Genomic DNA, 26606 nt, shown 5'->3' with positions numbered 1-26606 from the left:
TAATCCTTGTTTTGTGTCTGTCACATCCCTATATCTGTCTTTGTGTGTTCCTGGGCTTGTCTTTCGGACTGCCAGTGCCGGCGTACACCTGAGTGCGTGTCCATCTACATATGTGGATATTTGCCTCTCTGCCAAGGCAAGGAAGGTGGGGTCGGTCGTCGGCTCTGAGTACCTGGCTGGGTATGCTTGTCTCTTGGTGAAAGTGTGCATTTGTCTCTCTGTCTCTGTGTGCTTCTGTGTGTGTGTAAACCGAGTGTGTCCATCTGTGTGGATCAGCGCCTCGAGGTGTGTACCTGTGTGTGTGTGCTGCTCTCTGTGTGAATGTGTTTCTCTCTGCCTGTATGTTCACCTCTACAGTGTGGCCTGCCCCTGTGATGTACCTGCGTGCATGCCTGGGGGCATGTGCTGGTGTCTCTGGGTATGTGTCTGTCTCTCTGTCTGTCTTTGCTTGTCCCTATCTCTTGCTGTCAAGGTGTCGGTCATACCACAATCTCAGCCACAGCCTCGGTGCATAGCAACAGCTGACAGGTGAAGACTCCTTGGGCAGGAGAGAGAGAGAGAGACTAGTGGGAGGAGGGAGGGATGAAGAAACAGCCAAGAGGATAGGGACAGGGACAGGGCCAGGCTGGAGACAGAGACAAGGACAGAGACAGAGGCGGAAGGGGAGAAGGATCTAGAGGAGCTGATGGTGAAATATGGGACACTGGGAGAAAAGGGATGGAGGCTGCACCAAGAGGCCGGACAGGCGGCGCGGCTCCTGCCCAACCCCCACGCGGGGATGCTCTGGGACGTGTGGAGGGGTCGGCGGTGGGGGGCGAGGGGCAAAGGTGAACGGCGGATCTAGCGGAGGGGTCTTGAGACCGCAGAGGTGCCTTGAAGGCGGGGGTTGGGGGGGCGGCGGGCGTCGTTTGTCAGCCCTATTGAAAGACGTGATGGGGTTTCCTTCCGTGATCAATGATTCTCAGCTCCGGGCCGAATGAGCCGCGGGGCGCTCATCCATCCCCGTCAGAGCCGCGCAGCGGCAGGCGCCCGGGGCCCCGCCCGCCCTCACCTCGGCCCCTGCCCTGCCTCTGCCCTGGGACCCTCCAGGGCCCGGAGCATCGAAGGGGCCCGGAGCTCCGAAGGACCCTGTTCTTGCTGGGCCGCTGAGCCTCCCCAGGCCCCTGCTCCACCATGCCCCGCTTCAGGAACAAGGTCCCGGAGCCTCGAGCCCCACTCCCGGCCCTATTCCTCAGCGGTGCACAGACCCAGCCTCTCGGGTACAGGGTGCCCGAACCCCTCAGCTCTCTCCCCTTCGCACCTGGGCCGGGGGCGTGTCTGGGGCGTGTCTGGGTGAAAGTCACCTTCGGTGCCCCCAGCTGGGCGGGAGGGGGCGCGCGGGGCGCGGCCGGGATTGGAGCTCCGCGGAGCCCCGCCCCCCAGCCCGCCCGAGTCAGACCCAACTTTCTCCCCCGCCCGCGCCCCGCCCCCAGCGCCGCTCTCCGCTCCTCTCGCCGCTCAGTCCGCGGGCCGCGCCGCCCGCTCCCGCCGCTTCGGCAGCCACCCCGCGCCTTCGACCTCAGGCCCGGCTCCCGTTTGCCCGGGACCCGCCCCGCCCGCCCCGCCCGGCCTCCCGGGAAGATGCGGCTGCTCCCGGAATGGCTCCTCTTGCTCTTTGGCCCGTGGCTCTTGAGGAAGGTAAGGGCTGCCCTGCGGTAGCGCGAGCGCTGGGGTCCGGGACGCAAAGGTCCCAGAGTGCGAGGGGCTCCGTACGCCCGCCCCGCCTCCCGCTCGGAGCTTCCGAACTTTGCGCGGCGTGGGGGACGCGGACAGACAGATTCCCGATTCAGGATAGGCGCTCTCCCAGCTCAAGTTGGCTGAGGGTCCGGGGGACTGGTGCCAGGGTGGAGGCCTGACTCGGATCCCGCTCCAGGCGCGGCGCGGGAGGGGACGAAGCCCGACCCGCGAGTGCGCCAGACGGAGCGGGAGTGCGAGACAGACAGACAAGCCAGCAGGGTGTCAGCCTTGCCGTCTTTCCGCGCCAACCTCGCTCGCCTTCCTCGCTGTCTGTCCTTCCGCCCATCCACCCCCGCCTTCTCATTTCTCTTCTCTGCCCTTGTCACAATGCCAGGTGGGCACTGTGTTCCGAGGATACACAGCTCGAACACACGCGCGCGCACACGGACTCAGATACCGCCGAACTTGGCTACAGTCTCCCATCACATTTCCCGCGGAGACACCATCTCCCCTGCACAACCCCACAGACACACCCCTCTCTCACGCCCGGCGGGTAGGGGGTAAGGGCTGTCTGGAAAGAGTCTCTCCTCCTGTCCTGTCCTCGCCCGCATCTCCCTAGGCTGCCTCCTTCCCTGAGGCTCCAGGGCGAAGACAGAGGCTAAAGGGGCCCCGACTTGATCTGCCTCCCTCCCGACTTGTAGGCTTCGATTTGTGTACACGGCGCGCTCATGTGTGCTGGTGTGGAGTGCGGGGGTCAGCGTGTGCACCTGTGTGCGTGCCTGTGTCCGGGGCAGCCAGGCTTGGGTGTCTAGTGCTGGGGTCCAGGGTGCGTGTCTGCTGGTGTGGCGTGTGGTGTTGGCTCTGAAGGGGTGAGTGCAAGTGTGCCTGCTTCACAGGGCAGCCATCTGTGCCCCGCCGTGAGTCCCATAATGGGGGCCTAGGCCCAGGACCCCTATCTTCTTCCATCAGCTCCCCTGTCTCTGACTTTCCTGTTTCCTACCCTAAGTGTGACCTACCCAGTTTGGGGCAGACAGGTGGCTCCCTAGACCCCTACTCGCTGCACCCCAACTCCCAGACCCTGCAGAATCTGGAAGGGGTGCAGTTCTCCCCACACACCTGGACCCCCACCTGCTCAGCCAGATCGCACTCAGCAGCTCCAGCAGGGCAGAAGCTGCCCTAGTGACGCTGGTGATGGAGCTCCCTGATTCTCCCAAACCCGCCTGGTGACCTTGAGCCGTAAGGTGGGCAGAGGAGTCCCCTCCACAAAAACTGCTTCCACTGGCAGGAGCTTCTTTTGGACCTGCTGCCTAGTTCTGCCCATAGAGCTGCCTGTGGGAGGGGGTCTGTGTCCCACAACCGACCCAGGTGTGAAGGCCCCTGGTGAGAGGTGGTGGGGATGGATGGTACTCCCCTGCCCCTCCTTTCTAATTCCTCCCCACTCTCCTCTCCCCATCAAATAAACTCCCCTGTGGACCTATCTGGTTTAATTTCCTTTGCCCCCTGAAGGGGAATGAAACATCTGGTGAAGACTTGAGGGAGAGTAAGCGTGAGGATGTGAGCGACGGGGATGTATCTGAGTGTGCTAGAGCTGCCGCTGTGGGCCTCCGTGTTGGAGTCCGTGGGGGAGAGTGTATCTACCATTTAGTCCAGCTTGTGTGCATGTGAGAAGCTGTGCTTACATGTACGTACAGACTGTGGGTGTGTGAATATGTATAACTGCGTGCAGGAGTGTGCGTAGGAAAGTGTGTGTGAGTATCTGTGTGCGCTTGTGTGCACTCGTGAGTATGGGGTGTGCTCATGTGTTTACCCCGAGGTGTGTCTCTGGTGGATATATGCGTTGGGGTGCATGTGTTGTCTCTGTGTGAGTCTCCGAGGCTTGTGAGTGTGATCTGCTTTCTTGTCATTTTGAGTGCATTTGAGTGTGAGCCTCAGGATGTGTTCATGTATCTGAGTGTGACTTGTGTGTGTGCGTGTGCGTGTGCGTGTGCTCAGGGCTGTCTCAGCGCCACAGCTGGCACTGGGTTGACACTGGGTAAGAGGCTGGGTGGGGCACAGTTTACAGGGAAACCCTAATTGTCCAACATTAACAACCCTGCCTTCTCCCATGCCGCGCTCACTTGCCCGTCCTTCAGGAGCTCTCTCCCTCCTTCCTCCTTGCTCCAGGCTCCCGGTCTCCTTTCGGGGCCTGCGACTCCTGGCTTCCACTGCCCCTGGGGCTCTGGCCCAGGTCTCCTTCAGGATCTTTCTAACACTGTCTTTGACTCCTCTCTCTTTCTCTGGTCTTCCCCACCCCTTGCCAAAGCAGTCGCCTACTGGGTGAAGCAGCAGGCGATCAATAGTCACTAATCACTAATCACTAATCACTAATCAATTAGCTGGGGGAGGGCAGGGGCGGGGCCGTGTGGGACCTTCCAGCTCTGTCATGCCTCAGGGAAGGATTAGGCTGAATGGAGTCTCTCGGCACTGGCTGGCCCCAGCCCCGCATCTAGCCACCCCCTCCTGCCTCCGTGTTCCCCTCTAGTCCCCCAGCTAATCTCTGGCTGGGCCACTTAGGCACATGCAGCCTGGGCCAGGGCCCAGAGCTGTCCGCAGGGATTTGGGGGTAATCAGGGGCCGCAGCTGGGCCACGGACAGAGGCGAGGTGGGCGCTGTGATAGCTCCCTTGGGCCAGGGCCTGCGCGTATGGGAGGGGCACCCGCGGAAAGAAGAATTTAAACGGTCTTAGGTTTGGGGTGGGGGAGGAGCTAGAGGTCCAGGACAGGGTGGCTGGAGAAGAGGTGAGGTACTTGGGGGACAGAAACAACGTAAAGAAGGGTCACTGGGGTCAGAGACAGGGTCTTTGGGAAGGGGCGAGATAAACGTTCAGAGAGACCAGGTAAGTGGAGGGGGCATCCTAGGGGTCAGAGATGAAGTCATCGTCGAGGAGATGCGGAACTTTGGACCGAGCCCTGGAACTCCACATGGGCGGGGGCCAGGATGGGGGCCAGGGTAACAGAGAGAGGGCAGGGTCGGTCATAGGGGAGGGGTCCCAGGGCTCAAGGGTGGCTGGGCGCAGTGGGGAGTCGCGGGGCTCGGGGTGGGAACGAGCTGCGGGGCGGGGATGGGGAGCAGGGAGCGCTGCCTTGAGCGCTGGAAATTGGCGAGTCTCCCCCTCTCCCTCGCCTACCCCTCCTCCACCTCCACCCCGCCCACTCCCCCTCCGGCTCCAGCTTCGGGAAATTACATCCCAGCTCCGCGGCTCCCACCCCCCCACCGCGCCCCGGAGCCCGCGCCTTTATAGGCACATTTATTGCAATAATAAAGTGAGGCGCAGGGCGGGGGGCGGGGGGCGGCCGTTCCCGGGGGGACTGCGCCGGCTCTGGGAAGCAGGGAAATAAAATAAAATAAAATAAAATCAAAATTCAGATAACGGTGAGCCTTGCGCTGCAGGCCACGGGCAGGCGGGCAGGCGGGGCTGAGGGGGAGGAGGCGCCCTGCCCAAGGGCAGAGCCCGCCCCACCGGCGATCCCCGCCCCCTCACGCTATAGCTATAGTAGGGTCTGGAAGGAGGTATCTTCGCCTCCACCTGCCTGGCCCCCTCCCATAGCCTGATCCTGCCGGTCTTCTGCCTTTTCCTCTGACTTGTCTCCCATACCTGTCCTCAGCTCCTGTCTCCCTGTCTCTTATCTCCTTCCTTGTCCCGCATTCCCCATTCTAGTCCCCATTCACATTCCCCATCCCCAACTCCATCCCCTGGGCCCCTACATCCCTCAGTATCCCTGTCTCTGCCCAATAACCATTTCCCATCCCCCGTTTCTGTTCCCACCCCCATCTCCCGGTCCCTACCCCACTGTCATCTTCCCCAATGCCCATCCCTCATCCACCATCCCTGTCTTCCTCCATCCCCATTTTAGTTCCCACCTTGTTCTGTTCCCCCATCTTCATTCTCCTGGCCCCTATCCCATCTGCATCCTAGTCTCTGCCCAATGCCTGTCCACCATTTCTGATCTCTTCATCCCTGTTCCAATGCCTGTCCTTGTTCCATCCTTATCTCTGCACCATATACCTGTGCCTGCTCAGTCCCCCTCCATCTCTGTCCCAGTCTTCACCCCAGCCTGTCCAGTCCACCCCACCTCTGTCCTCACCCCCGTCTCTATCCCTGGTTCCCAGCCAGACCCTGGCTATTTCACCCGCCCTGACTGCGGTGCCCGCACCTCTTTCTAGGTGCAAGGGTTCAGTACGCTATTCCCTCTCCTTCCCCAGCCCAGGCCTGGAGCGCTCCACCTCCCCAACCACAGGGTGCCGTCCCCTCCCCCAGTCAGAATCCTGAACCACCCCGCCTGACCCACACAGCAGGAGAGAAGCCACCAACAGGTCTGGAGGCCTGGGGGAGGTGTGCCCTGCAATGCGGCTGGGGGGCCGACAGCCTGATCCTCCCGCATTCCCAGCGGTCCCGTCCCAAAAGAGCCCCCACCCCCACCCCAGTGGAGTTTGTTCAGCAGCAAAAGGCAGCCTCAACTCCCCTCCGATGCGTGGGCTCGCTGCCTTGGGGGCAAAGCACTCCTGGCTCGGCTCCCGCCCCGCCAGGGCCCGGAGGCGTCTGGTGAAGCGCACCCCCATCCTCACCCTCCCACTCCCTCCTGCCCCCCTAAGCCGACAACCAGGCTAGCCTCTCCCCTCCGCAAATGTCACTGCACCCAATTATCTTAATTAAACCAGCTCTGAAGTGAGGGGGACCCTTCCTCAGACAACACCCTGCTCCCACTCTCATTCGTAGAGGGGGAGGGACAGCACCGTGGATTCTAGGCAAAGACGGACTCCCCTATCACCTTGCTTTCCCCTCCCTCCCAACCCCACCCACGGTTGGAGACAATCTGAAGGATAGAGGGAAAGTACCACAGTTAGACAGACAGACAGAAACAGAGAGAAAAGCAGAATCACAGAAGGAGAAAATTAGAGACAGAGTGAGGAAGAGACAGAGACAAAAAGAGACGGAGAGAGGGAGAGAGAGAGAGAGATGGATAAACAGTGAGAGGGAGAGGGAGAGGGAGAGCAAGAGAGGGAGAGCGAGCGTGCGGGCAAGGAAGCCAGAGGGAGGATTTGATTTGATTTGATTCCATGTTCCCATTTCTCGGCTCGTTTCCTCGAAGACTCTCACCCCTCCCTGACTGAGCTCTCCGCACAGGGTGGCTCCGGCCGCCCACCGCCCCAGCCCCGCACCTCTTGCCTTTTATCTTGGCTGTGTGCAGCAGCGGGTGGGGGGCGCGGGCGCCCAAAGCCCAGGGATTTGCCAGGATCAGAGAAGCGCAGGCAGCACTTTGGGATCAGAGTGGGGGGACACCTGGCACCCCTCACAGCCCAGCCAAAGCGCCTTGCCTCTCCCAGCCCCTGCCTGGGAGGAGTCGCTGGACTGAAGCAGTCGACAGGTCCTGCACTGGGTGCAGGACTTCTGGTGCTGCTGGGGTGTGCTGGGAGGGGATAGCTCAGAGGCATTCGGGGTCATAAAAGCAGGCTTGGGGGCCGCTGGATGCCCTGGAAAGAGCTAGTGGTTGGGCCCAGAGGGGTGAGGAGATTAGGTGTCAGAGTTCAAACGACACGCCCCCAACCATTCTTTGACTTCCCCTGGAAGCTTCACACACTCCCTCCTCCAGGGCTCAGGCCCTGCCCTCTCTAAGCCCACCTCCTGGGGCCTTGCTCCCTCCTCCTGGAAGGCCCTCTCCCCTCCCCCGTGGCCCTGGACCCCTTCCCCTCAGCCCCTCTCAGGCCCACCCTCCGGGGGTTAGCTGCCTGCTCAAGCTTGTCAGTCTGAGTCAATCACTCTTGACGCTCCCGCCCCCCTCACCTGAGCTGGGAGGAGAGATGGACGGGAGGAGGAATGAGGGGGGCGATAAATATGTATGATGCGCGGGTGGCAGCGGCATTAATAACCCGGGATCGCAGAGCTGCGGGAATGGGGACCAGGCGGTGGAGATTCTAGCCCAGCAGCTTGACTCTGCCATTCCTGTCCCTTGTGGACACATGGTGTATGCAAACAGAGGGGGACACCCATGCCGCCTGGCCTCTTTACCTACCCAAAGCTCACCCTGCAGGCCAGTGGGGGACACCCCCTCCCCAGACCGTTCATATACAACTCACACATATGCACCCCCCAGGGGAACAGAATGAGACCACAGTTGTCATATCATCGTGGACACACTGACACACACCCTTGAGGAAGAGCTTGACACATGCACAGAGGATGATAGGAGCTCACACAGGGAAAGTAACACCCTCAGTGAGTCACACACAGCCACCCTTAGATATACAGCCAATCCAGGCATACAACTACACCAGCCACACAGATGCAACTACCACAAACTGAAACACAGCCTCACTCAGATCAACACACACAGACAGACAGACACAGCCAACCCAAGCACATATGCAACCCGGACACCTATACATAGCCATCACAGACTAGTACAACAGACATGCGGCCACCACAAGCAGGCAGACACACATAACACAGCCTCCTCAGACTGATACACAGGGGCATACAGGTACACACAGACACACACAGACACACACACACACACACACACACACACACACACACACACACAGAGTCATCACTCCAGGCAGGCAGGCACATATGTACAACCCTCTCAGGCTAACAGAAATACAACCACCCCAGACTGACACACGCAGTACTCCCTGCCCCCCAAGCCGAACCCACACGCAGTAAGGGCCACACTGAATGGCCACAGCTAGCACAGTCTGACTGACACACTCTGACATGCACAGCTCCTCTCCCTCTCCTCGCTGGAGCAGCATCTCCATATTTCTTCCTCTTGCTCTCTCGCGTCTCCTTCACTCCCGGCCACCACCCCACACACCCACACACACCCCCGCTCCGCCCCAGATAATTGATGGCCCGGGCCTGCCCGGGCAGCTCTCGCCTCTGGATCCATCTTGTACTCCCCCATGCTGTCTCCCAGATCCGTGGCCACCTGAGACACACGGAGACGGGTAGGGGCAGGCAGGGGGTGGTCTTCCAGCACGCTCCCAGCCCAGGGAGACCACCAGGCGGCCTCCCCCACAGCAGGAGTGCTGGAGGCAGAGAGGGGTGCCCACGTAGCTCCCAAGCCTCAACCAGAGCACCCGGACTCTCCGCTGCTCTCTGCAGCTCCATTGGTTTCCCTTGCTTCTCCACACAAGGGAGTAGAGGCTGAGGCCCGGGTGAGGACCCTGGTCTTGGCAAAAGTGTCGGGAGGTCTCACTCCTTCTTGATGCTGGACATTGACAGTGGTCATGGCCTCCCTTTGCCGGAGTCCAGCTTCTCCCTGGCCCATTACTCCCGACCAAGCCCGAGTCCACAGCTCCACTCCCTATTCAAACCCACATTGGCTTTGGCCTTTTTGGCTTTCTCAGCCCTCATCAGAGTTCTGAGAACACAAGGATTCTCAGTGTCATTTCACAGATGTAGAAATTGAGGCGAGACCACACAGCTTGAAAGGGCTGCAGGCCCACTCAAATGCGCACTCCCTGAGCAACTGCTCCGGGCGGCCCGATTCCATTTGGTTTCCTAGCGGCTGTGGAGAGGGACAGGCGTGGCCCTGGCGGGCGGCCCCAGACAACCCCAGCGGCTCTCTTTTCCTCTTTCTTCGTCCACAGGCCGTCAGTGCCCAGATACCAGAGTCCGGGAGGCCGCAGTACCTGGAGCTGGGCCCGGCCACGGCCGGAGAGGGAGCCCCTGGCCATCGGCTCCCGGCGCCGCCGAGGTCCAACGACGGCCTGGGCACCGCCCGTGCCTGGAGCTGGGCCTGGCCGGCTAACCACACCCGGACACTGGCCCGGGCTGGGGTGGCGGGGGCCCCCGTGCAGCGCACCAAGAGAAAGCCGTCTATCAAAGCGGCCCGCGCCAGAAAGATTTTCGGCTGGGGGGACTTCTACTTCCGGGTGCACACTCTCAAGTTCTCGCTGCTGGTGACGGGTAAGATAGTTGACCATGTGAACGGTACCTTCAGCGTGTACTTCCGCCACAACTCGTCCAGCCTGGGCAACCTCAGCGTCAGCATCGTGCCGCCCTCCAAGCGTGTCGAGTTTGGGGGCGTCTGGCTGCCGGGGCCCGCCCCCCACCCTCTGCAGTCTACGCTGGCCCTGGATGGGGTGCTCCCTGCGCTGGGGCCTCCGCTGGGGCTAGCGGCCGCGGGGTCGGGGCTAGGGGGCACCCTCGGGGGCGCGCTGGCGGGTCCGCTTGGGGGCGCGCTGGGAGTGCCCGGGACCAAAGAGTCACTCGCTTTCAACTGCCACGTGGAGTATGAGAAGACGAACCGCGCTCGCAAGCACCGCCCGTGCCTGTACGACCCATCGCAGGTGTGCTTCACCGAGCATACGCAGAGCCAGGCCGCCTGGCTCTGTGCCAAGCCCTTCAAAGTCATCTGCATTTTCGTCTCCTTCCTCAGCTTTGACTACAAACTGGTGCAGAAGGTGTGCCCAGACTATAACTTCCAGAGCGAGCACCCCTACTTTGGATAGCGCGCCCCGCCCTCGCCCGGGCCGTGAGCTTCCCGCGAAATCCCGGACTCCCTAAGTGGGACCTCTCCCCGTACCCCGCAGCTCCTGTGGCCGCGTCCACCCTTTCTACTCTGGGGCGGAGAGGAACAGCCCTCCCGGGGACCATCAGTCTGCGCGGGTCCCCTTTTCCTTACTGGGAGTGCCCACGAGGCTGGGGGTAGCCCCCTTGGCTACAGCCCAAAGTGGAGGAGCAAGAGCGCAGCCCCAGAATAGGCGGGGCTTGGAGGCGGTCCCAGCGTCTCCTGCGTCCACATTGGGTCCTCTTTACGCCCTGGCGCTGGGCTGGATACTCCCCTTGTCCGCAGCTTTAATAACGCCTGGCCTGGCACCCTCATCCCACCCTGACTTTCTTACCCCCAGGTACTTGTCCTCCACCCTGTACCCACGTAAAGACCATAAAGGCCTATAAACCGTGGCCTATTCCCATCCCCTCTGCTTGCCGTATGCCTGTCCCCCTTTCCCCGAAACCCCAATAATTAGGGTAGCGGAAGCAGAACTCCTGGGCATAGGCGATCGACCCGGCCCCTGCCCTCCGCCCGCCTCCCTCCGGTCCTTGCCATCCTGCTCCACCTTTCTGGCTGCTTCCTCTCGGTGATGTTTTTTTTTTTTCCTACACCAAAACAGACGGGAAAGGGAACAAAATAAAGTGAAATCCAATACGCGTCTGTGTGAGACCTTTGTACGGAAGTGGGTGGTGATGGTGTGGGTTTATGTCTGGCAGAGATCTGGCCAGGGCCTCCTTCCTCGGCGGCTCGTGGGGAAACTGAGGCAAATATTGACGGAGCTAGCACCTTGGAGGTCATCCAAGACCAGATCAGATACAGATGAGGACGACCCTTGGGGGTTGGAGCCCTGCCTGAGGTGGGAATTTTCCTCCCAGAGGTGGGCGAAGTGAAGCTGCCGAAAATAGGATGGGGATTAGACCTGACAGCGGACCACCAGCGGGCTATTTTGGGGGAGGAGGTATAAGGCCTTGAATGGGATGGAGATGTAAGGGACAGCGTAGGCAGAGCGCTGACAACCTGCTAAGCTCCGCGGGGTTGGCGGGAGGCGGCAGGTGGGGCGGGGGGAGGGGGAACGGTGTTTTCGGCATCTGGAGTCATCGATCTTCCTTTTCCTTCCTAATTCCGTGGGCGCTGAGTTTGCAGACGGTTGGGGGAGGGAGGGAGAGAGGCAGGGAGGCCTGAGACGAGGGGGTGGGGGGAAGGGACGGGCGCGAGTTTGGAGAGCCCAGCAGCGTCGCTGCTGCGTGCCGTCTGCAAACGCAAACAAGGGCCCCTACAGCCAGCTGCCCACCCTCCCCACCCACCCCGCCTCCAGCTCACTCCTGTCGACACAGCTGCTAATTTTATCCGCCCCCAGCCCTGGCCCGGGCGTTAATTGGCTGCGGCTTCATTAGCAGTTCTCAAGCTCAGCCCCACCACCCCCCGCCTCCCCTCGGGACCCCTGACTGGGGCGAGGGAGGAGGTACAGACTAGCTGAGGCACAGAACGACATCTCGTCCTCAGCCTTCCTTCGCCTTGAGTCCTGGGTCAAAGTAAAACTGGAAGAGAGCAGTGTTCTCCGGAGGATTGCCCACTGGCTCCAGCGGGAAACTGAGTCGGAGGTGAGTCTCACCCAGACACACCTGGGAGTGAAAAGTCAGTATGGGGAAAATAAATAGGTGATGGATGGATGGATAACAGGATCAACTGAAAGGAAGAGGAAGGTGGGAAGTGGTTCTGGGTCAGAGATTATAAGAAGGAGAGGAACCCAGCAGACTCCCAACACCAAGCTTATTACTGGAAAAAGCTGAAAGCACCTGAGGCTAGAGTGGGAGGGAAGGAGGTTAGAGCTAACTAAGGGGGACTTCTGAGGCCTGATATGAGAACCAAGTGGGAATGACTGGAATTAGCAAGTTAGCCCATCTGGGCCTCAGTTTCCTCCCTTGTAAAGCAATAATAAAATAGCATGTTCTGGAGATTAAATGAGACTTTGCAAGTGAATAGGCTTTGTGACGGATTGTCCTCCCCCTTTGACTCACAAACCTATCTCCTCCAATCACCATCCTCTCCTCTTCCTCCCCCTGCTCTTAGGACATCTGGGCATCTGGGAGCAGAGTAAGGTGCCTCTGCCTGTAATTGCATTTGTTGTTCACCTCTTGATGGACCGGCAGTCAGTGACCTATTCTGATATTTCCACAGCTATGGCATGCCTAGCATGGTGAAGGGGTGCAATGTGTCTGCTGAATGAATGAATGAATGAATGAATTGTAATGTCGTAAGGCAGCGGTTCTCAAATTCACTGCTTATTAGAATCACTAAGGAGAGGTTTTGTTGTGTTTCAGCATGAGTGGGCAAATGCCCATTCTTTATGATCCATTGAATTAGAACCTCTGAGGAAAGGCTCCCCACTCATATATTTATATCACATTTCCCAGCCAATTCTGATGTCCAGGTTTGGGAACCTACTCCTGGAGGGATCGATGAGTCCCTCCCCTAAAGGATGAGTCCAGATGAAGTCAGGCTACAAGGAAGATCCCTTCCAGCTCCAAGGATCTATAGCCCTAGGATACAAAGAGAGCTCCGTGATTCCTGGAGCAGCAAGAATGAATTGGTAACAAAATTCAACAAGTGCAAGGAAAGGAGGGAGCACCTCAGTCAGCTCCCGGATGTCCCAGGGAAAGAGGAGACGGTCACGGAGGAGGCAGGTTTGTGAGGATGGGGGGGGGGGGGGATGATCCATCCAAGAGCATGTTTACATACAGCCTCATATAATTCCCACATGTTATTTTATTATTGATTTATAAGTGAGGAAAATGCAGCTCAAATAGGCTAATTTGCTAGTTAGTCCCAGAGCTGGAACTTGAACTTGGGTCTCTCACTCTTCCAAACCAGGGTGCTTTCCAGTGCAACAGGGCTCTTCAGCTTGTATAGGAGTCGTTGTATTTCCCAGAGAGCCTAATAATGCTAGGTTCACTCAGTAGACACCCAATAAATTGTTGCTGTCTGGACAACAGACAGGAAAAAAAAAAAAAAAGAAAGAAAACCTTGAAGAGCTTCAGGACAACGAGGAGATGCGGCGGCACTGGATCTCTTTTCTTTCAGGCAAAAGCTTCTGACCCCGGGGCTACAGACGGGAAACGAAAGTGAAGAAGAGGGAAAAAAAAAAACCTACAATTCCCAGAAGACCATAAAGCGTCCACCGTACGCATGCGTAGACCCCGCCCTAATTCTGTGGCTTCCCAGCAGCTCTTTTCGCGCATGCGCTCTCCGATCAGTCTTCTTCCAGCCCCTCGTTTTCCCCGGCCGGAGTTGGTGCCTGGACCTGCTGCGACCTTCATCTCCGGTTGCGATGTTGCTCTTCTCTTTGCTCTGGGCGACTCGGGTAAGAATGGGGCTCCGGAGGCTGGGTGACTAGTAGGAAGTAAGCTCCCCTCGTATCCTAGTTAACTATTCACAAACTTGGGTTCTCTTGGCTTTTAAACGCACGTGGTCTGGGTCCTCCGGGAGGGGAGAGCGGGAGGGGAGAGAGAATGTGCAACTAGGGGGTCCCTGAGACCCCCGGCGCACGCGGGGTGATTGGGGCCCCTCTCCATTCCGGTAACCAGATGCCCCAAGGCCTTGTGACCGCCCATTTGACGTGGCATTAGGGAAGAGAACTGTGGACCCTGTGCTGGCCAGCGAGCGGGGTTCCTGGCCTGGACCGGCGAGCTAAGTCTTTCCTGCGAGCTCTGAGCCATGCAAATGATGCAGCTGGTCACCCTTGCTTGTATCAGGGGTCCCGCGGCTCTGTGGGCTGGAAGGAGGTGGAAAGAGTGGGGAGCACAAAAGACAAGATGTGGGTTTTGGCTTCCCTGCCAGCAGTCCACCCCCAACCCCGTACACACACCTCTTCCCAAGGGGCTGCTGAAGGTCTACCCTGCCACCTCCGTTGCTCAGGAAACCACCAGCTCGTTGCCCTAACTCTTGCCAGTTTGGTTGCCTCCCACCCTGACTGGGGTATCACTTTTTGAAGGCTCTGCAGGAAGACCATGTGTTTCTGTGGGTGGGGACTGCCCCTGAGTTCCAGAGACATAGGCTTCTAGAGGACAGACTTTGCCCGAGGCTTTGCAGAGTGGTTCAAGGGCAGAGGTGGAGGGAGAGTCTGAGGTGAGGTGAATGGACCGAATCAGAACCACCCCCTGGACATTGATCTCAACCTTGGCTCTAGAACTGGCTTTTGAAGGTGGAGGTGGGAGTTGTGAGAACTGGAACAGACCGACGAGACAACTGGCTGCTGGATATGGAGCCTGAGGTCCTGATAAGCGTGGCTGAGGGTTGTTGACTGTTTTTGTCTGGGCACTTTTTCTTTGACCCTGTCTTTTCCTCCCCCAGCCTCTGCGGAGATGTGGTCAGCTGGTCAGGATGGCCATACGGTGCCAGCACAGCGAGGCAGCCCAGACCCAGACTGGAGAAGCAACCAAGGGCTGGTCAGGCCAGGAGAGTCTATCGGACAGTGACCCTGAGATGTGGGAGCTGCTACGGAGAGAGAAGGACAGGCAGTGTCGTGGCCTGGAGCTCATTGCTTCAGAGGTGGGGCCTGGGAGAGGGGCCAGGGCTTAGGCCACCGTGGGTGCTGCAAGTAACAGGTCATTTTCCTGCTATTTCTCCAGCTCTCCCTTTCAGACTCAGGGCCTTCCTGCTGGACCTCATCTTCCTCTCTTCTTACTGACCTCTGAAGCAAAGGCAGGGCCAGTCTGGCTTATGGGATGGGGCATTAGAAAGCTTCCAGAGCCTCCCGGGGCTCCTATAGTTTAGTCTGGTCCCTCTTCCATCCCAAGAGGAAAGAGAAGCTTGGAAGCACAGGTTCAACTGGACAGGTGACCTTGCTGGAGACACCTGTCACAGCAGCTGGGTTTCTGAGGATGCTGCTCTGGGCCTGCCCCAGGCCTGGCATGGAATCCTAAATGAACAGAGCTTTCTGTAGAACCCGGCTCCTCCCTGCAGCCTGGGCTCTGGCACGATGGGGCTGTGGGATCCAGGGAAGGGGGCTCAATACCTTCTGACATTGCCCCCTCCCCCACCCCAGAACTTCTGCAGCCGAGCTGCGCTGGAGGCCCTGGGGTCCTGTCTGAACAACAAGTACTCGGAGGGTTATCCTGGCAAGAGGTGAGGGCTAGGCACCAGAAGGCTGGAGGACAGCCTCAGGGATGGTGATCCCAGTGGGGGACACCTGCCTGTACCTTCCTAGTGTGCATAGAGAAGTGGCCTTCCCAGTCCTTTGCTGCTGGTCCAGGGGGATGGTGGAACCCTTTCTCTGTGCCCTGATCTACTCCCCTCCCATTGCAGGTACTATGGAGGAGCAGAGGTAGTGGATGAAATCGAGCTGCTGTGTCAGCGCCGGGCCTTGGAGGCCTTTGACCTGAATCCTGCTCAGTGGGGAGTCAATGTCCAGCCTTACTCGGGGTCCCCAGCCAACCTGGCTGCCTACACAGCCCTTCTGCAGCCTCATGACCGAATCATGGGGCTGGACCTGCCTGATGGGGGCCAGTGAGTATAGATGGGGTGGGTGATGGGCTTGTAGGCAGTATGGGCGTGGGAGAAGAGTAATTTGTTGAACACCTACTGTGTTCCATGCGGATGAAACAGGGCTCTCCCAGTCCTGCAAGTTCCAGTGAATGAGGAAGATAAGACCCCAGAAAGCGGTGCCCAGAGCCATGAGGGTGGTGCCTGCTAGGAGCAGTGTTCCAGGGACCCCGGCCTTTGGAGTGGGGCAGGAAGGGAGTGGCTAAGTCTGAGAGTTATTCCACTCTGAACCTGCCTACTTCCTCTCCTCCCCTCCCAGTCTCACCCATGGCTACATGTCTGATGTTAAGCGGATCTCAGCTACATCCATCTTCTTCGAGTCTATGCCCTATAAGCTGAATGTGAGTGCTCTAGGGTGTGGGGAGGGAGCTGTGAGGAGCTGCCCTGCTTTCTTCTTAGGGCTTTAGCTTTTTGTCTGTCTGTCCAGCCCAAAACTGGCCTCATTGACTATGACCAGCTGGCACTCACTGCTCGGCTCTTCCGACCTCGACTCATCATAGCTGGTACCAGTGCCTATGCTCGCCTCATCGACTATGCCCGCATGCGAGAGGTGAGTGGAGGGCTGGAGTACCTGCCCCTCCCTAAGGGCTGGTGGGGGGTTTTGGAGGAGGGGCAGCCTTGGGCAGGCCTGTCTGGGCCCTCCCCAGGCTGAGGCCTGTCTCTGTACCTGCCCAGGTGTGTGATGAGGTCAAGGCACACCTGCTGGCGGACATGGCCCACGTCAGTGGCCTGGTGGCTGCCAAGGTGATCCCCTCACCTTTCGAGCATGCGGATGTTGTCACCACCACCACTCACAAGACCCTTCGAGGGGCCAGGTCAGGCCTTGCCTCTCACTGCCTTCACTCCTGGGGCGTTGTTGGGCTGGATCTGAGGAATTCATTCCCACCAGAAGCCCTGTCTATGACAGTTCTCCTTCTCTTGCCCATGGCGGCAGTTCCCCGGCAGGGGGTTTGGGGGTGGAGGTGAGGGCTGCTCCCCTCAGCCCCTGGAGTCTAGCACACAGAGCACAACTGTGCTGGACTCTAGAGCCTGTGGGGCTGGGCCAGCCAGCTTCCTCTGTTCTCCCCACCCCCTTGCCCTTTCTTTTCGGCTTAGCTTCTGACCGCCTACCTCCTGCACAGGTCAGGACTCATCTTCTACCGGAAGGGGGTGCGGGCTGTGGACCCCAAGACGGGCCGGGAGATCCCTTACACGTTTGAGGACCGAATCAACTTTGCTGTGTTCCCGTCCCTGCAGGGGGGCCCCCACAACCATGCCATTGCTGCGGTGGCTGTAGCCCTAAAGCAGGTTGGGGAGCCTATTCTTGTGGGGTGGGTGGGGCATGGCCTACAGGTTCAGACCCTGCACCTTGCCAACTGAAGTTGGAGCTGATGGAAGGGAGGTGCCAGGATGGGAGGGGTTGGGATGGGGTCACACTGTGCTGGGGGTGGAGGGGAGAAGGGGCAGGGCTTAAGGCGACAGTGCTGCTGTCTCCTCTCCAGGCCTGCACCCCCACGTTCCGGGAGTACTCCCTGCAGATTCTGAAGAACGCTCGGGCCATGGCTGATGCCCTGCTAGAGCGAGGCTACTCGCTGGTGTCTGGTGAGCCAGGGGGTAGGTGAAAGCCTCTGTACCCTCAGGCAGAGGCCCAGGACTCAGTACTTCCTGCTTACTGTCCCCCCCTCAGGTGGCACTGACAACCACCTAGTGCTGGTGGACCTGCGGCCCAAGGGCCTGGATGGGGCTCGAGCTGAACGGGTGTTGGAACTCGTATCCATCACGGTCAACAAGAACACCTGTCCTGGAGATCGAAGTGCCACCACACCTGGGGGCCTGCGGCTGGGTGAGACCTGGGTTCCAGCAGGGAAGGGTGGCTGCCAGGTGGGCTTGGGCCATGCTGATCCTCTCCCGCCTCTCTCCCAGGGGCCCCAGCGTTGACTTCTCGACAGTTCCGTGAGGATGACTTCCGGAAAGTTGTGGGCTTTATAGATGAAGGCGTCAACATCGGCTTGGAGGTGAAGAGCAAGACCGGTGAGTGGGCAAGCCCTCCCCTGCCCCCACCCAGTTTATATTCACTGTCTCCCCCCTCCTTCAACTGATCGAATGGCCTTCCCCAGAGCTCTGACCACTTTTCTTTTCTCCCCCATCTCTAGCCAAACTCCAGGATTTCAAATCCTTCCTGCTCAAAGACCCAGAAACAAGTCATCGGCTGGCTGACCTCAGGCAACGGGTGGAGCAGTTTGCCAAGGCCTTCCCCATGCCTGGTTTTGATGAGCACTGAAGGCACCTAAGAAATGAAGCGCACAGACTGACGTTTATTCCTCTTCCCCCTACCTGGACAAGTTAGGGGTGGGGGTAACTGCCTATCTTCCAATTTTTTGCTGGAGGAGGGGAAGGCCGCCCACTTTAAGGGAAAAGGCGGGTATAGTTCCCCTTCCCAGGATTTGTAGCTGAGGAGGTTTCTTCTTGTAACAAGACTTAGAAGGAAGAGGCTTGGGGCTTTCTGCCCTGACCTCTCTCATTATCTCAGTGTTATAGACTCCCTGCCCTCTCTTGGGGAGGGGGAGTTGCCCTTGTGAGCCAGAGGAAGGAGTGGGTAGGCACCCTTCTTTCATTTTTATCTAATAAAATGCTGACCTGCCCTGAGCTTCTGTTACTGTGGGAGGGGTCCCCTGGGCCAGGTGGTGATTTGTCTCCCTCAGCATGTCCCTCCCTTCCCTCCCACCACTACCACGAGGACCCCTGGGGCTGCAGTCTCCTCTCCCTCTGATCAGAGCCGACACCAGACGTGATTAGCAGGCGCAGCAAATTCAATTTGTTAAATGAAATTGTATTTTGCCCACGGCTGCTTCTGTTTGATCCCAGGGGACGGAGGGGAGCAGGGAGGGGTGGGGAAGGCAGGGGGAGGCCCAGGTGTGAGGCAGGAGGGGGTGCCCATTGGCACGGGAAGCAGGGGGCTTGGGCACTGGGAGGAGCGAGCTTCACCTCCTTGGGCCTAGGTGCCTCATCACAGGCTGGCTGGGCTGTCGGTGACGAGCCTGGTGGAACCCAGTCGAGCCAAAGTAGCACCGCCCCTGGGCTGGTGCCCAGAGCCTGGGCGAACGTGGGGCCCGCCACGTCACTTGGCACTAAGGCCTCTGCTTGGTCTTGGCTCTCACGTAGGCCATGCTCCACACGTAGTGTGCACCACACCCTGTGAGGCCCGCGGGGCAGGGGGGCTGGCATGGGCCTTTTGGGTTGCCCAGGCTACTGCCTACCCTCCTAACTCCCCCTTCCCTCCCCCCTCGTGGGACTGAAGCTGAGGGTCAGAGGTGCTTCCGCTGCTGGGAGCAAGGGAAGAGGGTAGGGGTGGAGCTGCCTCCCCTCCTCGTGGGAACTGGCCTGTGTAAGCAGGAGCTGGACAGGGTGGCTAGAGTGGTGCCCTGGGGTGGACGGTGGAGAGCGGAAGAAATGAGTAGGCTGGCTGGTGGTGGTTTACATTGACGTGCTCTGCAGCCAGGCCTAGAAGTCTGGTCGGTCTTTCTTCAGTTTCTTATAGTCAGTGGAAACTGCAAGGAACTACAGGAGAGAAAGGAGGGTTGCACCAAGTGCCCCAGGCCTCCCTTTGCTGGGGTGGGAGGCGCCAGCTGGGACCAAGAGATGAGCGGACAGAGGTGCAACCCTGAAGCCACTGGGAGTTACCTTGTACTGGTCATTGGGGCTCAGGCGGTTCCAGGGCTCCGGGTTGTTCTTTCGGTCCCAGCTGTGGAGAGGGAGAGGGAGGGTTAGGGTTTCCTCTTTGGGAGCTAGGACTCTGGAGCCTCAGGGCACCCGCAGGGTCTGCGCCCCCGCCCCAGCACGCCCCCTCTTCCGCGGAGGTGGGGGGCATTTCCCAGAGACTGAGAGGGGAGGGGTCACGTTAGCGGGTGCTGACAAGTGAGACAAGAAGGCTGTCAGCATTGTCAGCCTGTGGCCAGGTGACAGACGTGACAACCCGGCCCAGACACTCCCGCCTGCTCCTTGTCACCCCAGGTTAGCCCCATAGAGCAGAGCGGTGGGAATCAGGCAGAAATCCCGAGGCGCTGGGGTTGTAGTGATGTGCCTCGAATCAGACAACGCCGTGGGTGCTCCTGCGTGCTCAAGGACCCTACACTCCCGCCGCCTCTGGCGGGGCTTGCGGTCTCCGCGCCGCCCCGGCCCCAAAGGCGCCCCCAGCAGCTCACCCGGCCACACCCCCAGCGCTTGGGCGGCGAGACAGAGGTACCAGAAGGCCACCGGCGGCCAGCAGAGCGGCGTCACCATGGCAACGCGGCCGGGAGCGGTGCTAGTTCCGCAGCCCAAAGCGGGCCGAGTCGCCAGCCACCGAGGAGTGAGCTGTCTGGTGGGCCCGAGCGAAGGCGGGGGCCTCGCAGGTCAGGAGCGGGCTCCAGCCCCGAGATACCACTTGCCTAGGGATTCCCGCGAGGACCCCTCATTCCCACCATTCCTGGGAGGCCTGTGCGTCCCTGTCTCATCTTGCCCCACCCAGGACCCCTTCCTGCGTCCCAAGCCCGGCCTTTACCAGACGTCGGGGCTGCGCAGCGCGAGTCGCAGCAAGTAGAGCGTAGCGCTGCCCATGCCCAGGCCAATGAAGCCGATCATCGGGATGAGCTGCGGGAAGACAGAGGGAACTTTCAGGGGCAGCCCCCTCCCAATCGCCCTTTACAAGCTTTTCTGCTCGGCCCGCCCGCTCCCCCACTCCGAGTCTGGCGCCCCCTCCCTTCCGTGAGGGAGGACTGGCAGCCTCCCACACCACATTTTTGCCGTAGTCTCCCTCAACCTATTGCGAGTCTGTCTGAGGTGGATTCAAGGGACACGGAGGGCATATTGCAGGGATGGATTGAGGGCACCCTGAAGAAATATTAGGAGCTTTGGGGGAACTAGGCAAGAGGCAGGGTACTGGGAGATTTGGGGGTTGCCAGGGCAGCTAGAGAGTTAGAAGGTAGAATCATGGCTCCTGGGACCAAACTCACCCCGGGATGTCTCTTGATCTGCCGGTAGAAGCGGGCTCCGAGGCTGGTTCCTGCCATGTCGCCTCTTCAGTGTCTGGTCCTCTCCAGCGTCCCTGCTCCCTTGCTCCTCCTGGGGTCCCGCCCCTCTCTGGGGAGGGGTCAGCCCAGCCCAGCCTGGCCCAGCCCGGCCGCTTCATCAGACTTTCCCCGCCCCCAATCTCTCTCCCTACGGCAGTTCCAGGCTCGCTGGGAAGAGAATTGTTGGGGAACAGGGGCATTTCTGCTCATCCATTCTCCACTCCAAGGGGTCAGACCCTGGCCCATGGGACATCATCATGCTTTGGGCTTTGGGCTGGTCCAAGGGAGAGGCCTCTCAGACTCTGACTCACAGACTGACTGAGGGGGATCCGGAAGTGGGAGGAAGGACTCACCATGGGACAGGCAGACAGACCTCCAGCAAAGTGCAGGTGGGAGTGTTCACAGGTGGGACCAGGAGGGGCCAGGAAAGAATGAGGACATCTGTAATGCTTCCCTGACACCCCTAGAGCCACCCAGGAGCTGGCAGGTCTTGGGGGCCCTGGTTCTGTCTCCCTCCACAGTATAGTGGGAACAGCAGGGGGACAGATAGACCAACAGCACTAAAGCTGCCCCAGCTGCTCTAGTCCTGGGTGGTTTCTTCAAGTTGCTTTCTCCAAGTTGTGTTGTGATTAGCCTGGAACAGTGTTTGGAGGCCAGGGAAGCCGGGCATTATCTTACACCTGACTCAGAATAGAATAAATCAGTTGGTTAAGTTTGGGGGCTAGAGAGACTTCCTTCCCCTGCCTACCTGGGTTAGCCATCCAAGGAAGCCACGTTCTGTCTCTGGCTGTGATGGAGAGAAAGAGAATGGAGTAAAGGAAACAGCTGAGGAAAGATAGAAAAGATGTTGAAGGAGAAAAGAGAAAAAGACACAGAGACAAGCGTCGTAGAGCGATTGCCTCCCTTTACGCGACCAACTGGGGTGTATGAACTCGCGTGTATGCTATGTTGTCAGGGTGGGAAAGCTCACTGCCACCGTCTTCGGGAAACTGGGGTCCTAGGGACCCAGGAGCGCAGCCCTAATCACCTCTCCCCACTCCACGCTAACCTCCATCCTCCCTGCCTCCCCCACTGCTGCCCTGGCAGCCCATCCTACAGAGCTCTCTCACTTCTCCCCTCCAGAGCCTCGTGGTGCCCAGGCAGGGGCGAGCTGTGCACCCACCGCTGTGCCCCTCAGAGCACCGAGAGGGAGAAGCCCCTTTCTGGGGGCCCTCCTGCTTTCGCCCCGAGCTGATACCTCCCCAGCCTCCTGCGCTGACAAGCGCGGCTGTAATTAGGCTGCGGGGTCCCGAGCTCTCCGCCTCCCTCCGGCGGATAATGAGATAAAGTGTCAGAGACACGGCGAGAACAAAGAGACAGAGACTCAGTGCTTACGTGTGTGGGGGACGGCGGAGGGCGACTGACGGGATGTCAGAGCCTGGAGCAGCGCAGAGCCCGGCCCTTCCTGAGCACCCGCATCTCCAGGGCTGGGTCAGGGGCTGGGGTGTCCTGTCACCAGTGCCCCTTAGCCCTCCAGTCTCTGGGACTAAAAATCACTCCTGGAGCTCGAGCTCGAGGGCCGCACAGCTGGGCTGCACATCGGGCTCTTGTGGCACAACTGGGGCTCCAGGATGCCGATAGGTATGTCTGGCCCCTGTACCGCGCCCCTTTGCTTCTTGGGCCCTCGCCCTCCTTCGCTTCTTGGGCCCTCGCCCTCCTTCCGGTGCCCTTTCTTGTGAGTTCCAGTGACCCGGGCCTAGCGCATTCAGGACCCTCTGACCCACTTCTTTCCTTGGAGCCGCCGTTGATCCTCCTGCCTTGGGCCTCCGCCGGAGTTCCTTATTACATTACTGCTTTCGCGCTTGCCTCTCCGGGGCTCCTTGACCCTTCACCTGCTTCTGGTACTTGTCTCTGACCCCTTGTCGGTGACCCTATTTCTAAGACCCCGCCCATCTCTGGATCGTGTTCTCTGGGGCCAAGCTGAGACACAGAACTCCTTGGGTTCCACATCGCATTTCTTCCCACCTCCCCGCATTTTCCCACCAGAAGGACTCAGGCCACGCTGACCGAACCGACAGAGGTCATTAGCTGCGGATTAGGCGTGGCCAGGGGCGGGCTGGGTTCCCGCTGGGATCTGACTCTGAACCCTAAACCTTACAGACACTAATCCGCGCTCTGGTGGAGCCAAACGTCAAAAGCAGCTGGACTCCGCGGAACAAGTTGGCAGCGGGGCCGTGGGTGCGGGCGCCCCCTGGAGGCGGAGCTGCTCTCAAGCTCTTAGGGGGCGATGCCTCGGGCGCCCCCTATCGGGACGCGCTGGCCCTGCGCCCCGCGGCTTTTGATCAGGTAAATTAGTGCCAGGAGTGTCTGTCGGTCCGGCTGGCAGGTCAGCCGTTCCTGCCACTCCCACCGCCAAGGCAGTGGGTCCCTCAACTTCCACTCTTCTGTTGTGAGGTGGGGCCGAGTGAAGGGAAGGAGAGGGGACGAGGAAGCTCCCACTTCGCCAGCTGCGGGCACCCCAGGTTCAGGCCAGTTTCTCTCGCCAGGCTGGGCTGCCCCAGATGCCCGGGGCTCCGCCTCCGCCCCGAGACTGCTCTCTGCCCTCTGACCCTACCTGCCCCAGTCTCTGGCTGCCCATTTTTTCTGGGTCTGCTTCAGACCCTATCACTGTCTCTCTGTTCCTTCTCATTCTGTCTCTCTCTCTGCAGCTCTCTTTACCTGGCTGTGTCCCCCTGCATCTGTTTCTGTGTCTCCCTCCATTCGTCTCTCCTTCCCTCTACATTGCTCTACCTCGCTGTGCCTCTCTTTACAAATGCCTCTCTCTGTCACTGTCTTTCTCCCCCCTCCCATTCCCTGGTTCTATTCCTATTCTCTGCCTTGCTGCCCCTGGGGTTCTGCAGCAGTCAAACGGGACAGCCTGGGGACACCTCGGGGCACTGCCCAGGGTTCCCTTCCCGGTCACCTCCACACGCCCGTCACCTTGGCGCGGGCTCCTTCTTCCCTCTGCAGCAGTGCGGCGTGGAGGGGGCGCCAGGGTTGGAAGACACAGTGCCCAGCATCTGCTCGGGAGCCCCGGGGCCCCTGACCCCCTCTGCCGCTATTAAGGACGCCGGGTCCCGAGGCTCTGAGATGATCATGATTGCATCAGCCAGACAGCCGCGGAGCCGGGAGCCGCGCAGCGAACGAACCAGCGAGACAAAGACGCCTGCGCCATCTGTTTATGCAAAGCGCTCTCCGCCCGGGACCCCGGCGTTCCGGTGCCTGGCCCAGCTCTGGACATAGGGTCATGAGTCAGCTACTGCCCGGTGCACCCGCCGCGCTGCGGTTCCCCCACTCCCCAGCACCCAGAGGGGCCGCGGGGCGAGGGAACTGAGGGGGGCGGGGGGTGTTGATGTGATTGGAGCGGACGCGGCTCTTTCTTCAATAATGGATGGAGATGATGCGGACGGCGGAGCCAAGCCCGCCCGGAGAGGAGAGAGGAATAGAAATGGGGAGAGGAAGGGGCGGGGGCGGGAGACTCACCCTGGCAAGCACACACGCGCGCGCGCGCGCGCACACACACACACACATACACGAGCGTGCGTGCGTCACACTGTCATTCGAATATACGCCGCCGCGCGGCTCACACCCAGGCACACGCCCACGCACTGTCACTGAGGCACACACACCTGCAGGCAGAGACGCCCGAACAACACACACTCACCAGAAGCTTTTCCTGGTTCTCACACATACACGGTCCTACAGGCAGAAGCGCATGTAAATGCCCACACGCGGGGCACACGCAGCAGTGAAGAATGCACAGACACGAAGACCGTCAAAGCACATATGTACATCTGACACCCAGGGTCTAAGACAGCCAAAAATCTTAAGAGGTTGGGGGTGGGGCTGATCGGGGACAAGACACATACTCAGCGGCACAGGCTCACACCAGGGGCACACATACCAGGGGTCCACACATATACACAAACACAACACCTGAGACTCTTGATAGACACACCTCACACATTCAGGGCACAGACACACACACACACACTACAGAGCAGGGACACAGACACCCATAATCAGCAGGGGCACAGAGAAATCCCCTTCCCCCCTCCTCCCACACACTCAGAGTTTCACACCCACACATGCCAGAGCTGCTGCCTGTGCCCTGCGGTGGTGGCGAAGTGTGGCAGAGAGGTCACTGGGATCCCTGAAGCAGGCCTTGCTAGTCTAGCCATATAATGAGGTTCTGATGATAGGAGATTCCTGGGGCCGTGGACCCTGCGCCCCTGCTTGACTGCCTACAAACTTCCTTTCTTGGCCCCCAGGGCCAGTGGTGTAGACCTTAGGCCTCTCTGGCCACAGCCGACCCTGCCAGCCTCAACCCGGGTAGCTGGGGGAGAGGTGGGAAAGCCATAGAGGGATATTAGCAACCGCATAGGGAGACTCCCAGCACATCCCCAGCACAGCCAGGAGGCAGGCTCATCCCTGGTGCTGCTCAGTCTTCGGACTTCAAGGGGCACTTTCTTTGCTAAGAGCCGGGTGGGCACTGGGGAGGGGTAGGATGTGGGTTGTGTTCTGGACCCTAGTAACCCGGCCCCTCTTTCAGTCTGTTTTCAATTCAGTCAGCTCCTTGGCCTAGACTTATGACCTTTGCAGTGTGAGGCAGCATCATCTATCACCCAGGCGGCTGCTGGCAGGGGTGGGGGGCGTTGGGGGCTCACACAGGGTCGCTGTCCCTCCTGCCTCCCTCTCCTGAGACCTGCTCTCTGCCCACAGGCCAGGGTCCACGGGCGGGGCAAGTACTGGGGGGAGGGTGTGACCAAGGGGATCAATTGCTATAACTGGGCCTTGTGTCCCCCAGCCCTGACACCCCAGCACCCGTCCTTCGAGCTCGGCACAGTTAGCCTCCCCGCTCTTCCCACCCTCCCTCTCTCGGGCCCTTTGCTTAATTTCCTATTAACTGCTGATAAATCCAATTAAACCGCCGCTCTAATTAGGGACAGCTGCCGGCTCCGGGAGGCGGGGGAGGAGGGTGCCCCCCGAGTGTAGGGGGGGAGAACAGCAGCTCTTTCTGTTTCTCGGTACCCCTACACCAGCACTGCCGCCCAACGAGCCAGTAAATTGGTTTTGTTTCAGCATTTTGTGTGTGTGGGGCGCTCTCGAGGATCTTGGGAGGCTCTGGTTTTGAGACCCTTTGATCGCTTGATGAAAAATTGCGACCCAAGCCCTATCCGTCCCTGCCCCCCGCTTTGGTGGTAGGTGGATCGTGAGGAGGGATGGGGGCAAAGGTTTGATTTGTGTGCGGCGGTGGAGGGGGGCCTGCGATCTGATATTCCAGCCCAAGCGTGATTCGAGGGGGCTGCCTGAGCTTCCCTTTATGACCCCGCCGCCGCCCCGAGGCGTCCGGATCAGTCAAGGGCAAAGGGAACAGGAAACCGAACCAGGTTCTGAGGCGAGTCTTCTCGTGTGCTTCCCTACCCCCAACACACCTCAGCTTTCTGGAAGGAAGGGGGGCGCTCCCGTCCCGGGCCCTCCTCTTCCCCAGCCCAGCTGAGACTCTGCCCTCCCCCCGCCAGCAGCAGATGGTGCCCGGGCTCCCGCTGCCAACCTTGCTAGGCGGTGCCAACCTCAGGCCTGGCTGACAACCGGCAGAAGAGAAGAGGATCTCTTGACTGGCCAGGCTGACCCTCCCCCACCCGCCATCTAGCTCAAGACCCTCAGCCAGCCCCATTCCAGCGGCCACCCCAGGCTGCCGCTCACTGGTCCGCTCCCAGGTCCCTAAACTCCTCGTCTCCTTCAGCTCCCTTTCCTACACCTT

General features: G+C 59.7%; 3 protein-coding genes across 5 annotated transcripts; 2 read left to right on the top strand and 1 right to left on the bottom strand.

Annotated features, from left to right (window-relative positions):
* Positions 1–1173: 1173 nt before the first annotated feature.
* On the top strand, positions 1174–10883 carry NXPH4 (neurexophilin 4). Its single transcript, XM_032646936.1, has 6 exons — positions 1174–1259; positions 1502–1677; positions 1913–1997; positions 2418–2585; positions 2686–2812; positions 9349–10883. The coding sequence occupies exons 1-6, from the start codon at positions 1174–1176 to the stop codon at positions 10210–10212; spliced, it is 1506 nt and encodes a 501-aa protein (XP_032502827.1). The 3' UTR covers positions 10213–10883.
* Positions 10884–13278: 2395 nt separating this feature from the next.
* SHMT2 (serine hydroxymethyltransferase 2) lies at positions 13279–18417 on the top strand. The gene is made up of 12 exons (XM_032647152.1): positions 13279–13617; positions 14607–14804; positions 15301–15380; positions 15561–15761; positions 16057–16138; positions 16225–16347; positions 16473–16612; positions 16919–17084; positions 17279–17378; positions 17464–17619; positions 17700–17807; positions 17930–18417. Exons 1-12 carry the CDS (start codon positions 13585–13587, stop codon positions 18055–18057), a joined length of 1515 nt encoding a protein of 504 aa, XP_032503043.1. The 5' UTR covers positions 13279–13584; the 3' UTR covers positions 18058–18417.
* Positions 18072–26439, bottom strand: NDUFA4L2 (NDUFA4 mitochondrial complex associated like 2). 3 transcript variants are annotated; one of them, XM_032647155.1, is made up of 5 exons: positions 22199–26439; positions 20768–21611; positions 20317–20405; positions 19458–19518; positions 18072–19334 (listed from the first exon to the last, which is right to left on the bottom strand). In XM_032647155.1, exons 2-5 carry the CDS (start codon positions 20822–20824, stop codon positions 19278–19280), a joined length of 264 nt encoding a protein of 87 aa, XP_032503046.1. In that variant the 5' UTR covers positions 20825–21611; positions 22199–26439; the 3' UTR covers positions 18072–19277. The 3 variants fall into 3 exon arrangements, with proteins under 3 accessions (XP_032503046.1, XP_032503048.1, XP_032503047.1); XM_032647157.1 differs by having other exon boundaries at positions 23783–26439; XM_032647156.1 differs by having other exon boundaries at positions 24326–24347.
* Positions 26440–26606: the final 167 nt, after the last annotated feature.

The sequence above is a fragment of the Phocoena sinus genome, chromosome 10, assembly GCF_008692025.1.
Source record: "Phocoena sinus isolate mPhoSin1 chromosome 10, mPhoSin1.pri, whole genome shotgun sequence".
Taxonomy (NCBI): Eukaryota; Metazoa; Chordata; class Mammalia; order Artiodactyla; family Phocoenidae; genus Phocoena; species Phocoena sinus.
This window is presented reverse-complemented; position numbering and strand designations above follow the sequence as displayed.

Excerpts from the sequence above, each read along its gene's own strand:
- SHMT2 (XM_032647152.1), top strand. The coding sequence starts at position 13,585 with ATGTTGCTCTTCTCTTTGCTCTGGGCGACTCGG. Across the intron at positions 16,348-16,472 it reads ACTATGCCCGCATGCGAGAG|GTGTGTGATGAGGTCAAGGC; the intron begins GTGAGTGGAGGG and ends GTACCTGCCCAG. Across the intron at positions 17,085-17,278 it reads TGGCTGTAGCCCTAAAGCAG|GCCTGCACCCCCACGTTCCG; the intron begins GTTGGGGAGCCT and ends TCTCCTCTCCAG.
- NXPH4 (XM_032646936.1), top strand. The coding sequence starts at position 1,174 with ATGCCCCGCTTCAGGAACAAGGTCCCGGAGCCTCGAGCCCCACTCCCG. Across the intron at positions 1,260-1,501 it reads GCACAGACCCAGCCTCTCGG|TCCGCGGGCCGCGCCGCCCG; the intron begins GTACAGGGTGCC and ends CTCGCCGCTCAG. Across the intron at positions 2,586-2,685 it reads GTGGTGTTGGCTCTGAAGGG|CTCCCCTGTCTCTGACTTTC; the intron begins GTGAGTGCAAGT and ends TTCTTCCATCAG.
- NDUFA4L2 (XM_032647155.1), bottom strand. The coding sequence starts at position 20,824 with ATGGCAGGAACCAGCCTCGGAGCCCGCTTCTACCGGCAGATCAAGAGA. Across the intron at positions 19,519-20,316 it reads CTGCGCAGCCCCGACGTCTG|CTGGGACCGAAAGAACAACC; the intron begins GTAAAGGCCGGG and ends CCCTCTCCACAG. Across the intron at positions 19,335-19,457 it reads GCCCCAATGACCAGTACAAG|TTCCTTGCAGTTTCCACTGA; the intron begins GTAACTCCCAGT and ends TCTCTCCTGTAG.